Genomic DNA, 14,357 nt, shown 5'->3' with positions numbered 1-14,357 from the left:
TACCCCACCCTCCAGATCCCCCAAGGACGCCCCGTCCTCCAGCCACCACGCCCCATGTCCCCAGGACATACCCACAGTCTACCCAGCAGATGGTGCCTTGTCCTTTCACTGCCTGGGCCACAGTGGACAATAACCTGAGATGACTTTCCGCTGCAGCCTCTGTAAAAAAATAAAAAATTAAACATCTGTGCCCAAGTCCACGAGGGTCACCCCTGCCATCTTCCTTTAGGGGCAAGGAAGAATGGGGAGCCATCCTTGAGGTGAGATCCTGAGGGCCACTAAAACACTGACCCTGTGATCAGTAGTTCGGGGAGAACTCTTCTCAGAAACCCCTGCTCCTGCCAGGCTCTGGACTCCTCCCCACAGACACCGAGACCCCAACTCACACCTCTGTTACGCTACATCTCATGCCTCACTGTTCCAAGGATCTCGCAGTCAGATCCTCCACTCTGACTCATTACTTTTCTGGGACAAACTGTGAAAATTCTATAACCAAACAATTACAGTTCTATAACTAATATAGGGAACAAGGTTGCCAATTCCACACTCATCTGCCCTGGAGCTCAAACCGCGAGCTGACAAGAGCAGGGACCAGATACTTCCTTTACTTGTGCATCACATCTTCATCTTGGCAGGGGCTCAGCAACCTGGTGGCTAAATGAGGATTATATGGGACACTGGTCCCAGATGGACCAATGTCAAGTGTACCCAAGTCACATTTCACAGCCCATTTCCCCAGAAGCGACAGAAGGGCCAGCCCTGGCAGTACCTCAGGGGTTAGCTATAAAAACATGGACTATACCTTGAGGCAAGGTAGGGTAAACACAAGAAAGGAAGTTTTTCATTTGTCCAGGTACCTGGGCAAAGCACTGGGAACTACTGTAGGAGGGCAGGTACTTGGGGATGAAGCCTCTGTGGCCAGGATTTCAACATTGACAACTTGCAAGGGTCTGCTGCAGAGTGGCTGTGGCCAGTGTGTCCCCTTCCCCCATCACATCTGTGAGCTCACTTGAAGGGCCCGCCACACAGACACCAAAAACCCTAAGATACATTCCAAAGCCAAGCAAAACTGATGTCTGAATTATTCACCTCCACAGATCCCCTTTTCTAGTGTGGATAATGGTAGCTGTTTGTGAATACAAAGCATGCTGAGCCTTTCATGCAAGTGAACAAAAAGCATCTTTCTAGAGACGCACAGGGAGCCACCCGAGGGAGGCACTCCCAAGAACCCCCACAAGGACAGGTGGAGGAGGGAGCGTGGCAGAGGCAGGAAAGGCCATGGCCCCACCACTCCTCTGGGCTCAGCCTGGGCTTGGTGAGGCAGGGGAAAGGTACACACTGCTTGAGAGGGTGGAAGTGGAGAAAATCCAGTTATTGCGCTGCTCCAAAAACCCACTGAGGGTCACATGTGTCGCAGCAGGCCTGGGCAAGGAGGCAGGAAGGTAGTCACCTGGGTCCTGCTACCCCAGCAGTAGGAGGCAGAGAGGGGTCTAGTAAGCAGGAAGCACTGGAAGTCCCAGTGCCAACAAGGGTTGGCTGAGGGCAGAAGAGAAAAGAAGTGCGGTCCTCGCCCTGCCTCCTGCCCCACAAGCCCCTATCAAGAGACCCCACATTCCCACTCTCTAACTTACCATAACCATTTAGTGATCTCAGAGCCCTTCCGTCCCAGCAGGATTAATATTATTTCTTCCGACCCTCCAGCAGAGGAAGCACAGAGAACAGCTCCACCATCTACCGGCTGCTAGACCTCAGATGAGTTGGCTATTCTCCCTCTGCTTCAATTTCCTCACTTGTACACTGGACATTATCGGACAACCTGCACCGCCTCCCTCAAGGAGGCAAAGGAGCAAACAGGAGCATGTCGCAGAAGGTCCTCGCAGTCCTTGTCAGATGATGAGCTTATGTGACGGGACCTACCCAGAGAAGGAACTGAGCATGGTCCTGCACTGGCAACTGCCCAGCTCCAAGAGCATCCAAGGGGATGAGCCATGCTTACTCAGGGCCCTATGCCCCAGGCCTCAGGAGCAATTCTGCTCCTCCCTTGCCTCAATTTCCCCCCTACTCCTGACAACAGAGATGCTAGACACATTCTGGGCTCCCAACAACAACCTCAGGAAGTGTGTGCCAGGCCCTCAAAAGGGCAAGAAGTAGCATGTGCCAGGGTGCTTAGAGGATGCAGGGTTCAGGAGAGACACACGTCCAAAACATCCATCAGCCCCTAGTGCCAATGAGTGTCAAGGATGAGCTGCCAGGGAGAACTGTGCCCAGGATCTGGCCCAGCCACTGGCTGTTGCTTCTCCAGGGCACAGAAAACTTGGCATCCTTAGGAGCAGTGAAAACACTTAACTCTGCTGGAACAACACCAACAGTCAGATGTTCAAAGTCGCAGCCAAGAGCTGAGCAAACCTCTCTCCATCCACTATGCCCTTGCCAGCCTCAAGGTCAGAAGAGGCAAGCAAGCCACAGTCCCACCCTCCACTGAAACTGCTCTGTTGGAGCCCACTGCAAACTCAGTCTCATGTTCTGACCCCAAAGCAGGACAGATGGGGGCCAGGCAGGGCCAGGGCTGCGAACCTGGGTGCGTGCTCCCAAGCCTGGGACCAATTCAGCCGGTGACAGGCCGACCCAGCCAGCTAATCAACAGCTCTGGCAAAGCATGTCCTGTGATGGCCAGTCTGTGCCTGTCCAGGAAGCCACAACATCCATCCCACTGACCACCATCCTCCGTCTCCCTTCACACACATCCTCTCCCTCCTGAGGTAGTGAGGACTCCAGAGGCTCTTCCCAAGAAAGACTGATTATAGGGAACTGAAACAACCTCTCAGGATGCAAAAGAAACAGAACTAACACCCCTCTGTGCTTCTGCCTCATCTCCTGGGGAAAGTGGACAAGCCCGATGACCCTTGGACCCTCCCTGAGTGGCTCCTGGTCCTGAGGTCTCTGCCTCCCACTGGTGCCCCGAACCCAAACCATCCCATCGCTGATGGATGACCCCCAAGGCCAGGATGGGCACTCACCAGATTTGGAGTAAAGCACCAGCACATTATTCCGGGTCCTGAGAAGTTTTTTCAAGTCCTTGGGGTCAGAAATTCTCTCGATGAGTGAGGAGACCTTTGTGCAGGACAGCCACGTCGGCAGGACGACCTGGGGATCAAGGAGCCAAGGACCATGAGCCCCAGCTTCCCGCCAAGCCGAAGGAAGAATGGGTGCCCGCAGAAGTGCTGCCTAGAACACATTTTACTTCAGAAGGATAAGGGCACACCGACCCTTCTCAGGACTACATCAACCTTTCCACATCATCCCTTTTCCAAATTACCAACACCTCTCCCCCAAGACACTTCCCAGACCATTCCCAGTCTCCAGCTCCCCCCTCATCTTCAGGCACGTTTGTCAAGCTGTAGGGGCTGCATACTACACAAGAATGCTGCATGGACACACTTGCCACCCACTCAATCAAGACCTGTCTGGGAGGTGGACATCTGTACTCCACACGGCACTCCAACACCACACACCAGAGCAACGTGAAAATGCCACCCACCTAGAAGCACGGATGCACAGATCCACAGAGAAGTAACATCACTTCTCATATTCAGGATGGGAGTGGAAGGTTTTCAGCTTTTCCCACTCAGCCAATGATCTCAGGAGGCCAGCCAACAAGAAATGAGCCAATTCTTCCCAGAGAACCCTGAGAACTCTGAGCACTGGAGGCACCAGGCACCTCTGCAGGCACAAGGAGGGGTGGCCAGAAGCAGAGGCTGGGGGAGGAGGTGTGTTAAAAGTCCAAATAAGGAACAGTCATACAGCAGATCCCCTCACCCAGCCTACATAGCTGGCTCCTTGCCTAGCTGTCAGAAAACACGGGGCTACTATATGGAGAGACTAAGAAAAGCTCTCCTGGAAGATACCAGGCAGGGAGTAGAAGTATGGCCCTGAGAGAAAACGAGGGGATTTAAGGGAAAGTCTATACATGGAACCTTGAGATCACTGATCCTCAAGCCCCAACTCCCCCCACATCTCCCTTCCCTTTTCCAGAATGTTGTCAGTCTTATTCCCCTAGGCAGGACATTAGAGAATGTTTCTCTAAGGAAACTGAGAAGCACAAGAAAAATAACCTAAAGATGGTGATTTGGAGACCCTCCAATGAAACAACTAACTTCCCACTGAAATACCCACTGTGAGGCCTTCTCAGTAAACAAATGCCCTTCACCTCCTCCTCACACTCACAGAGTCTCCAACACCCATGCCAGTGCCTTGCTATTCAATACAGATAACTCAGGTTCACCAGATATTTGAGGAAAGCCCTTAACACAAAAGACAGGGATGAAAACAAACTAAAAGAAAGATGATACTTAGAAGAAAAGAAAAACAACAGAAGAGAACAGCAAAACTATAATTATTATTCTCAGAGAAACAAAATACTGAATCCATAAAACAAGAATTGAATGCTATGAGACAGGAATAGTCAAAGAGAATCAGGAAAAACTCTTGCAAAAAACTCTCACAGAAATAAAAAATTTCAAAAGAGTTGAAAGTAGAATTAAAAAAAAAAAAACTCCTAGAAAATAAAACACAAAAATAAAAGATAAAAAATAGAAGAAAAGATAAGAAAAATAAGATGGATCCATTAAGTGCAAGTACCAAATTAAACTACAGTAAAACCTTGGATTGTGAGTACTTGTTCTGCAAGTGCTCTCCAAGGCTAGCAAATATTTCTAATAAATTTTAACTTGATAAATGAGCAATGTCTTGTAATATGAGTAGTACATGATGCCAAACATCACATGATCACAACTGAGCCAATGGTTTCTCTCTCTCTCTCTCTCTCTCTCTCTCTTGCTTTAGGATTATGGGTGACCAGCTCCCACACTCAGATGCTCGGCCTCAGGCTGTGGCATTTGACAGAAATCAGTGATTTTTCAGAACACTGGAAGGTACCCACAACTGGCACTAGTGTATTTTTTGTCACTTCAAAGCACCTATGGACAGTCTTTTGCTTTTCCATATAAGAGTAAGCTAATGAATACTTTGCTTCATTCTGGGTCAGGCTGCCTACAGATATAGATCCCTTTCCTCTGTTGCCTTACTGCCAGTTACATTAAATATAGTATATGACAAGAGTTTATTAATACTGCACTATAGCCAACATCTATGTGAGTGTATACAATGGCTCCCATGCAAAAAAAGATTCCGTGGAGCCAACAGATAGCATTCCATTAGTGATAGTGAAAGTCATCACAATAACCCTCTTCTTTCATCTCCCTCACACCAGTAACGAAGGCTTTAAAAGTTTAACTGCAGGTTATTTTTCTTTATATTTTTTATTTTCTTTATTATTTTGTATTATATTACAGTATCATAATAATTTTTATATGAATATTTTTGGGTTGCGGAATGAATCATGTGAGTTTCCATTATTTCTTTTTTTTAATTAAAAAAATTTTTTTGGGGGGTGTGCACCTGGGTGGCTCAGTCAGTTGAGTGTCCGACTTCAGCTCAGGTCATGATCTCACGGCTAGCAAGTTCGAGCTCTACATCGGGCTCTGTGCTGACAGCTCGGAGCCTGGAGCCTACTTCAGATTCTGTGTCTCCCTCTCTCTCTGCCCCTAACCCACTCGCATTCTGTCTCTGTCTCTCTCAAAAATAAACATTAAAAAAAATTAATGTTTATTTATTTTTGAGAGAGAGAGACAAAGCACAAGGGGGAGGGGCAGAGAGAGAGGGAGACACAAAATCTGAAGCAGGCTCCAGGTTTTGAGCTGTCAGCACAGAGCCCAACACAGAGCCTGAACCCACAAGCTGTAAGATCATGACCTGAGCTGAAGTCGGATGCTTAACTGACTGAGCCACCTAGAAGCCCCTCTTTTTTTTTTTTTTTTAATTTTTAATGTTTATTTATTTTTGAAAGACACAGAGAGACAGAGCTTGAGTGGGGGAGGGGCAGAGAGAGAGAGGGAGACACAAAATCCGAAGCAGGCTCCAGGCTCTGAGCTGTGAGCACAGAGCCTGACGCAGGGCTCAAACCCACCAACTGTGAGATCATGACCTGAGCTGAAGTCTGAGACTTAACCAACTGAGCCACCCAGGTACCCCTCCCTTATTTCTTACAGGGAAATTTGCTTTAATATACAAGTGCTCTGGATTACAAGCATGTTTCTGGAACAAATTATGTTCACAAACCAAGGTTTTACTGTAACTCCAGGAAAAGAAGTAAACAGAGGAAAAGAAATTATAAAAAAAAAAAAATCATTCAAGAAAATATCCCAGAATTGAATATAAGTTTCCAGTGGAGAGAGCCCTGCACAACGAGTTAAAAAAAAACAAAATGAAACAAAAAAAACAAACTCTCACCAAAGCACATCACTGAAAACTTTCAGAAAACTGCTGACAAAGAGGAGATTCTGAAAATTTCAAAGAAAAAAAAATCCCACCATATACAAAAGATCAGAAGTCAGAATTGGCATAAAACTGCTCATTAGCACACCACAGAATAATGAAGCCTTGCCTTCATGACTCTCATGCAACATGATCTCCAACTGGAATTTTATACCCAGCCAAACTATCTGTCAATAGTGAGTACAGACTTACTTACACTTAAGAGCTGAGATGTGAAAAACTTACCACCAATACACCCTTTCTCAGGAAGGTACTGGAACTCATGCTCTACCAAAACAACAAGTGAATAAAAAATGAAAAGAAACATGGAACCTAGGAAACAAAGGATCCCACAGACAGAGGCAAGGAAAATTACCATGTTGACAGTGAAGAGGAGTCCAGGACAAATATCCTGTAGTCTATAAAGCAATGAGCCCATAATGGAGCAAAGACAAAAGGTTATGGATGAATGAGACAATTGTAGATTATCTGATATGCTTGATTATACTGATCAGTTAAATAATCTGACCAAAGTTACATAGTTAATGAGTAACAGGACCAGAACCTGAACCTAGTCTCTCTACTTAACCTGATGCCCTGCCAATCCACTGCCTCTTTGCAGCCAGAAGTCTTGAGCTGCCTCTGAGCTCTACTACTTAGTACCTAAGATGCCTAGCCAACATCCCTCAAACTTCTACAGCTTAGTGCCTTGCATCTGACATGGAGATAATGATACCTCCCTAGTGGGACTGCTGTGATGATGAAATGGGGTAACTTACTGAACATCCTTTATAAATCATAAAGCACTTCAACAGTATCAGTTACCATAATATATAATACAAATTTCCATCTCAGCAGAATAGAAGATAGAAATGTGGCCATATTCTAGTGTTTCTAAATATAATCTGCCATTGGCATTCAAAGGTTCCTTCTCCCTAGGGTAAAACTATCCAGGAGGTAGAGTTGAGGAATTATTTCACCCTCATTCTGCCCTCCCAGAGCTGTGTATAATGCCTAAGGACCCACTGCCCTTGCACAGCCCACCTTGAGAGCTCGCCAAAAAGGTCATTCCATTATGTTATTACATGTTATTCTAGTGCTCCCAGGGAGCTAATGGACTTCAGACTAAAAAGTCCATAGCTCAATGCACATGATTAAAGGAAAAAAAGAAAAGAATCTGTTGGAAAACCACATTGATGCTGCTCTGTGTTTAATCCCCAGATAATAGTATCAGTCAGGAAAAACAACTACCCTTGCCCAGTGCCTCAGCACTTTGACCTGTAGACCAGCACTCCTGAGACTGGCAGGCACCTATGCTTCTGGAACTGGTGAGAAGGAAAGGGGAAAGGAGGGAGGATGGGTCCAGTGCCCACTTGCCCAGGCAGCACAGTGGCATGCTGCTGGGCCACAGTGACAGCAAAGTGTGTACAGGAGAAGCCTCAAGAGTCAAGTCTTATGGCATACCCACAGCTTCCTTTCTAAACAAACCCAGTGAACCCCTCAGATCATCTAACCAATAGCCACCCTCAAAGTAAAACCATTTTCCAGCCAGCTACCAAAGGCTCTGACCTAACGTTCACTCTCACACAGCAGGGAACTTAAGCTCAATAAGAAATACACTGAGCAAATTGACTTTGCTTGAACACTATCACCCAGTAGGATGCTAGGACTTAAACTGGGCACTGCCCATAGCCAGCCTAGTTTAGAACTCTCTATGGAGGTGTCTCCTCTCCACCTCCCCCAATCCCTATTCCACCCCTAGACTAAGAGCTCCGGAGGGCTGGGCCCAGCAGAGTGCCTGGCCCCTTGAAAGCCCCCAGGAAATGTCTGCCCAGCAACATAAACCTGATAAATCACACTGGTTACCACACTCCTGACCTCTACAGAGATCACACACTAGGAAGATGTTATAAAGTGAAGGCATAATAGCTCTTGGGAGACATGGAAGGGGCCACCCAAAGCAGACAAACCACAGCACAGTGAGGGTCTGGGAGAGAGTGGGTAGGACCATGCCCCACCTCAAGAAAGCCTGGCTCAAGAGCCTCATCTGGCCATGACCTTAGACTGGGAAGCCATCAAGGAGGCTGGAGGTGGAAGGACCAACGAGGTGGCTGCCCAAGAGGAGAGAAATGGGTCTATCCAAGAGCCTCGGGGGAAAACAACAGAACTCTGTGACTATTCCTATGTAAGCAAGGAGGGTACAGAGAAGAGGCTAAAGTGACTCCAAGGATCTGGGCTAGGAGTGTGGAACAACAGCCAAGATGGAAGACGGGAGCAGTGGCAGAAGAGGCTCCGGTCTTCTGTTGAGGGAGGTGATAGATAATATGCTCAGGCATGGACATGTGGACACACAGGCTTTCTTCAGGCTAGAGAGCGAGCCCTGAGGCCGGTGAAGGCTCCAGGGTCAGGTTCAGAGGGAGATGACAAGGGAAATCCTCAGTTGAGGAGAGGAGGAAGGACCAGGAGGAAGATCAGGAAGGATAAAGTGGAAGTTCCGCGTCAACACAGACCAGGGAGGAGACACACAGGAAAGGGGGTGATCAATCTGCAGGCAAAGACCGTGGCAAAGTCCCCAGGGACATAACAAGCAAACCTTAACAGCAGAGAGGCGGGGGGGAAGGCAGCCGGAAGTCAGGCTGCTGAGAAGGGAAAGCACACCCCAGTGTGGGAGCCGGGGTGATGAGGGGAAGCCACGCAGGTAGTCCAGTGGGTCAGGAGAAGGATGGGCTGTCTCCACTGTGGACAAGTGTGGGCACAGGAGAAAAGAACTGGCCTAGAGAGGCAGGATTTGGAGATTTGGGGGCAAAAGAGGAAAAAGAGTCAGGATACCCAGATCCGAGAGAACCAGAAGACTTGGTTACTAAGAGCTAAGATGCCATGCTTAGTATCTTTGAGAGGGGGGGAAGATGAAAGGCCCCTGGGTGCCTGGCCTCAGACGGACCATCACTTCAGCTCACAACCACAGAGCAGTCAGGAGGACTGCCCTTGCCTCCCTCCCCAAGAGGTCTCTCCTCCAGCCACTTAACATTCTCCTTTCTCCTCCACTTCCGTCTATTTTAACCTTTGCAGTGTGCACGCTCCTTCCTTTCCTGAAGATGCAGCTCCAGTGAGCCTTGAATCGCCTTGCCAAGAGCCTTCCTGCAGACTTCATAAGTCACAACCCACAAACCCTGATAACAACAATAATAACAACATTAATGATGCACAAACTCTCTGCTTTGTCAAGCCCTCAGGGGGGAGAGGGCAGCGTCTGAGAAGTGCTTCAGCAGCCAGCCACCTTCCCAGCCAGCCATAGAACTGTTCCCGGGTATGGCAGCTCTTTACATTCTAAGTCACTGGCTTCGGATCGTTCTGCTCACCAACCCTCAGCTTTAACAGTATTTACACTAGGGCCTGGGCTCAGACCCATAAAATGTTCCCCCAGTGCAGGGCAGAACACTGCTGGGAAGGCCAGCTGCCTCTGTTCCTGCTGCTGGGGAATCCTGGAGCCCCACATGTCAGCGTCCCCTGTCAAAGTATATACCCCCTCTTAGAACACCATGTCCCTGCATCACAGTAACAGCAGCCTCCACCCCCACTCAGAGCACAGGTCCCCTTCAGGGCCCAGCAGCACCCCGGCTGCTGGGCGCAGAAGACCTCACTCCACCTCCACCACAGCTGGAGGCATGAGCCTTCTCATCTTCCAGATGCCCTGAGTGCTCTCCTGCCCGTATCAGGGCCAGCCTACAGGCCCACTCTCATCTTCTCCCTTTGAGGGATCCCTACCCCTCAGACAACACAGAGAGAGCACTGCTTCGGGAGCCAAACAGACCTGGGGTCAAACCCGGGCACCGTCATTTAGAGCAACATGACCTCTCAGAGCATCATTTCCCCACCTGTAAAGTGGAAAGGATAATACTGATACCTCCTTTGTGGGCATGGCTGAAGATTAAATGAAGGGGGAAAAAGCACATAGAGAACCTAACATAATGCTTGGCACACAGAAGTACATAATAATCATAATTATCTTATTAGTACTATTAGTGAGACAAATCACAGAGCAAGAACAACAGTGAAACGGGAACCACCTCTTCCTCTCCAGGGCCCTGGCTACAATCAGGCAAAACAGCACGTCCAGGCAGGAAGGAGCATGCACGTACACAACATTCAGGATATAACCTGAAACCTGCAATAATCACCCATCTGCATGGCAACCCAGACCAAGAGGCCACGCGGTACATGTAGAATGCTCCTTCCAGATTCTGTGCCCGTTTGCTCCTCACAAAACCTAACAAATGGGTGCTGGCCTCATCTCACAGATGAGGAAACTGAGGCTAAGAGAGGTTAAATTGCTTACCAAGTCACACAATAGGTAAGCAGCAGAGCAAGGACTAGAGCTCAGGTCTCCCAGCTCCTGCCCAGAGGTGGTCTATTATTCTCAACCCCACAAGCTCCCTGGACCCAAGCAGAAAAAGAGCACCTCCTTCCCTTCAGGGCAGCCAGGAAAAGCCCCAAACTTCCAAAATCCCATGGCAAGAAGGGATTATAACCCTCTGCAGTACCCTGTTCTCAGGGCCCTGGATCAATGAGCCCAGATGTGCTGTTCATCAGAAGTTGTGTACAGGAGTCTGAGCCCCTTTCCAGCTCACTCTCTCCCTCTCTAACACACAGCACACTTAAACTGCTCTCTCTTCACTTAACCTCACCCACCATCCCCACCAGACGAAGGAGATAAAGAGTGGTACAATCTTGGAAAATAATAGGGAGAACACTCCTTGCCACACTATACCCTCTGTTGGAAAAAGTTCCAGATCTCTGGGGTGCGTGCCAGCACCCTCATGTTCTCTGTAGCTGGGGAGGTTGGCTGTCATTACAGATTCACTATTCAATGTGGATCATGAAGCCAGGGGTATTCAATTATGTAAAAGCAGCTTGCTAAAGGAGGGTGATTTGAAGACAGAAATTTTAGCATTTAGGAAAAGGGGTGGAGGTGGAACTTGACCTTTTTTGCTCTGTCACCTGAAAAAAGATACCCTTCCTATGTTGGGAGCTGTGAAGAAACCGGTTTTAATTTAGTGTAACCCACATTTTGCTCAAAATAGTTTTCAAATGTCAGAATCTAAAAGTCTAGACTCTAAAGAAGCTGGTGGTAAAGGGATCCAGGAAAAATGTTAAAAACAGATGACCTGAACCCAAGGTCAGAGAATTCGAGCTGACTGAGAATTTAGAGCTGGAGGTTTGGTGGAAAGAGCCAGAAACCCAAGTTTTGCACTGGCTTTACCTTTTGGTCGTGTGACCTTGGGCAAGTCTCTCTTTTCTAAGTCTCTGTAAAATGAAGGGACTTAAAATAATTTCCAAAGTCCCTGCCAATTGTGACATTTTGATAAATCTATCCTCATGATCACTACCAGAGAAGTACTGTAAGGTAATTATACCTTGTGACAAAAACTGCTGAGTTTCTCTGGATCTGTGGCCACCCACATTAAAAGTCACTCCTCTGTGTCCCTTGCAGCAAGTGTGGCTGGCTGTGCAACTAAACTCTGGCCCCTCAAATATAAGCAGAAGTGTTTGGAACTGTTCCTAATAGACATTTGGGTCTTCTTAGTCTCCTCCTCCTCTTGCCAGATGGAATTTAGACAAGATGGCTAGAACTCAAGCAGCCACCTTGAGACAATGAGGAGAAAGGACTTGTTACAGAGGTGTAGTAGTAAGATAAAAGGTACCTGGGTCCCTGACCCACAGGAGTATGTACTGGCCCTAGAACACCCCTTCCGAGGCTTCAACATGAGTGAATTACATGACCTCTGTAAGGTACTCATTCTGGGTTTTCTGGCAGACATACAAATGGATATTGAGTCCCTACTGGAACAAAAGCCTAAATTGGAAAGAAATATTAACATTTGCTCCAGTTGGGATATTTCAAAGAGTCTAAGGCACTAAATCATGTATTATACTTCAGATAAATTGTTGTAAGGAAGGAGACAGAAGGACTATCAAAGATTTGGTTCACTGTGTTCCTCCTAAATTACCCAAGTTTCACCATGCCTGTTCCCGTCAGGTGTCTTGGTCACTTGGTGACAACTACCCACAAATGAAAGGAAAGTCAGCTAGTAGCGCTCCAGTTTCCCTGCAACCTCGGCCCTTTATGACTAAGAGGACCACTGCAGGAGACCAGAAGGCAGTTCACAGGCTTGAGCTGGGCTGGCTGGTTTCCCCAACACAGCATTCCTCACATGCCATCTCAGGCCTCAGGTAGCCCTCCAGAGCCAAGGACTCAAAATTCCTGAGGCTGCGCCACACAGTGGGCCCACAGGGCTGAGAGAACGAAACATTTACAAGTCCATGTCCTCCACCCTACCATTTCATCTTAGATAGCTTATCATCAGAAAGCTCAAATTCCTCCCTCTCCCATGCCTATCAGCCTATTGCACTCTGAAAAGAGCGAACACATTCCTTCTTAGGATCCTAGAGGTGAAATACCCTAGCTCCTCACATGTGCCCTCAAATCCCTCACCATCCTGAATGATCTACCTTAGACACAGACATGTTCATGATTCTCAGAGCTATCCCCATAGCTGGCAGCAGAGTGTTAGAGCTTAAAAAGAATAATGTGCTATATTACTAGAATTTATTTGAGGAAATAAATATTGATGCTTTCATAATTCAAAATAGAGGAAATTAGTCTCAACACAAATCTTGACTGGTGGGTCACAGTTAAAAAAAAATTGAGAAACATCATTAACGAATCTCTTAAAATATGGCGCCCAAATGTCACAAAGTGCTGGCAAAAGTACAATTCTTTTCAAAGTTATTTGGCACAATTCACCAAGTATCTCAAAAAAAGTATTTATGCTTCTTGACTTGGTAATTCCACTTTTGGGAATCTGTCCTGAGGAAACTAGCAGGGGTTCTGACAGATGACTCACACGGTCCTACTCGTAAGAGTCAAAAATTGTAAACAACCTAAATATTCAAGAGCAGGGGAATGGTCATTTAGAGGAAACCATTCAACAGAATAATACAGCCATTTAGATGATGTTTTCGAAGACTGTGCAATGAAGAAATATTTGCTTTAGTGTTAAGTTTCAAAAAATGGAGTTCAAATGTACATGGCATGATTATAACTACACACAAAATTATGCTCAGAAAAAGACTGGAAGGAAAAAATGCACCAAAGTAAAACTTCATCCTTAGATAGATTTCATTCTTCCCCTTTGTTTTTCTCAGTCACCATAATAGGCATGTCCAATTTAAATCTTTAAAGAAAAAAAAAAAAATTATCACCACTTGGCCACCATCAAGGAAATAATTAACAATCTCTAAGTATCACCCCACAAGCAAATGTAACTTCACAGCAGAGAAGCCTGGCAGAGACCTCCTTAACTAAGGGGCCAGCATTAGCACCACCAATAATGGGTAAAATTAGCACCATATGCCTCCGGATATAACGCACTGAACAGAAACATCATCAAAAACGCAGCTGAAGGACATTCTTCAAAATTATCAAGGTCACAAAAGACAAAGCCCGGGAAACCGGTCCGGATTAAAGGAGACTAAAGAGATGATGACAATTCAGCGTGCCATTCTGAACTGGGTTCTGAGCCAAATGCTACATTCCTGATTTTGATCATTGTACTGTGGTTATGTAAGGGAATATCCTTGCCTTTTAGGAAATATTTAGGGGGCAAAGGTGCATCATGTCGGTGAACTTTATAAACGGTGAGGGAGAATGTGATAAAACAAATGTGATAAAATGTTAATATGTGTGGAATCTGGGTAAAGAGCAGATGGGAATCCTTTGTATTCTTCTTGCAACTCCTCTGTAAGTCTGAAATTAGTTAGAAAAAAAAATTTTTTTTTTTTTACCTAAAAAAAGACAGGGGAAAAAAAAAAAAGATGCCCAGAAAACAACCAAATACTGCCCCCACCTCTTCCACAGGACTTTCAAAACCCTCGGCCAGCCGGCCAGCCAGCGCTCACTAGTACTTTCCCGTGTAAGAGGAGAG

General features: G+C 46.8%; 1 protein-coding gene across 2 annotated transcripts in view; it reads right to left on the bottom strand.

Annotated features, from left to right (window-relative positions):
• PDIA5 (protein disulfide isomerase family A member 5) overlaps window positions 1-14,357 on the bottom strand; it is a 93,469-nt gene that overhangs the window by 68,435 nt on the left and 10,677 nt on the right. For both annotated transcript variants that reach the window (XM_045502278.1, XM_045502279.1), the window contains exons 2-3: window positions 3,018-3,144; window positions 72-159 (exon numbers count right to left, since the gene is read on the bottom strand). In XM_045502278.1, coding sequence (XP_045358234.1) covers window positions 72-159; window positions 3,018-3,144 — 215 coding nt within the window. The remainder of the gene's footprint in view (window positions 1-71; window positions 160-3,017; window positions 3,145-14,357) is intronic.

The sequence above is a fragment of the Leopardus geoffroyi genome, chromosome C2 (genome assembly GCF_018350155.1).
Source record: "Leopardus geoffroyi isolate Oge1 chromosome C2, O.geoffroyi_Oge1_pat1.0, whole genome shotgun sequence".
NCBI lineage: Eukaryota > Metazoa > Chordata > Mammalia > Carnivora > Felidae > Leopardus > Leopardus geoffroyi.
Note: the sequence above shows the minus strand (reverse complement) of the source record. Positions and strands in the feature narration are given on the sequence as shown.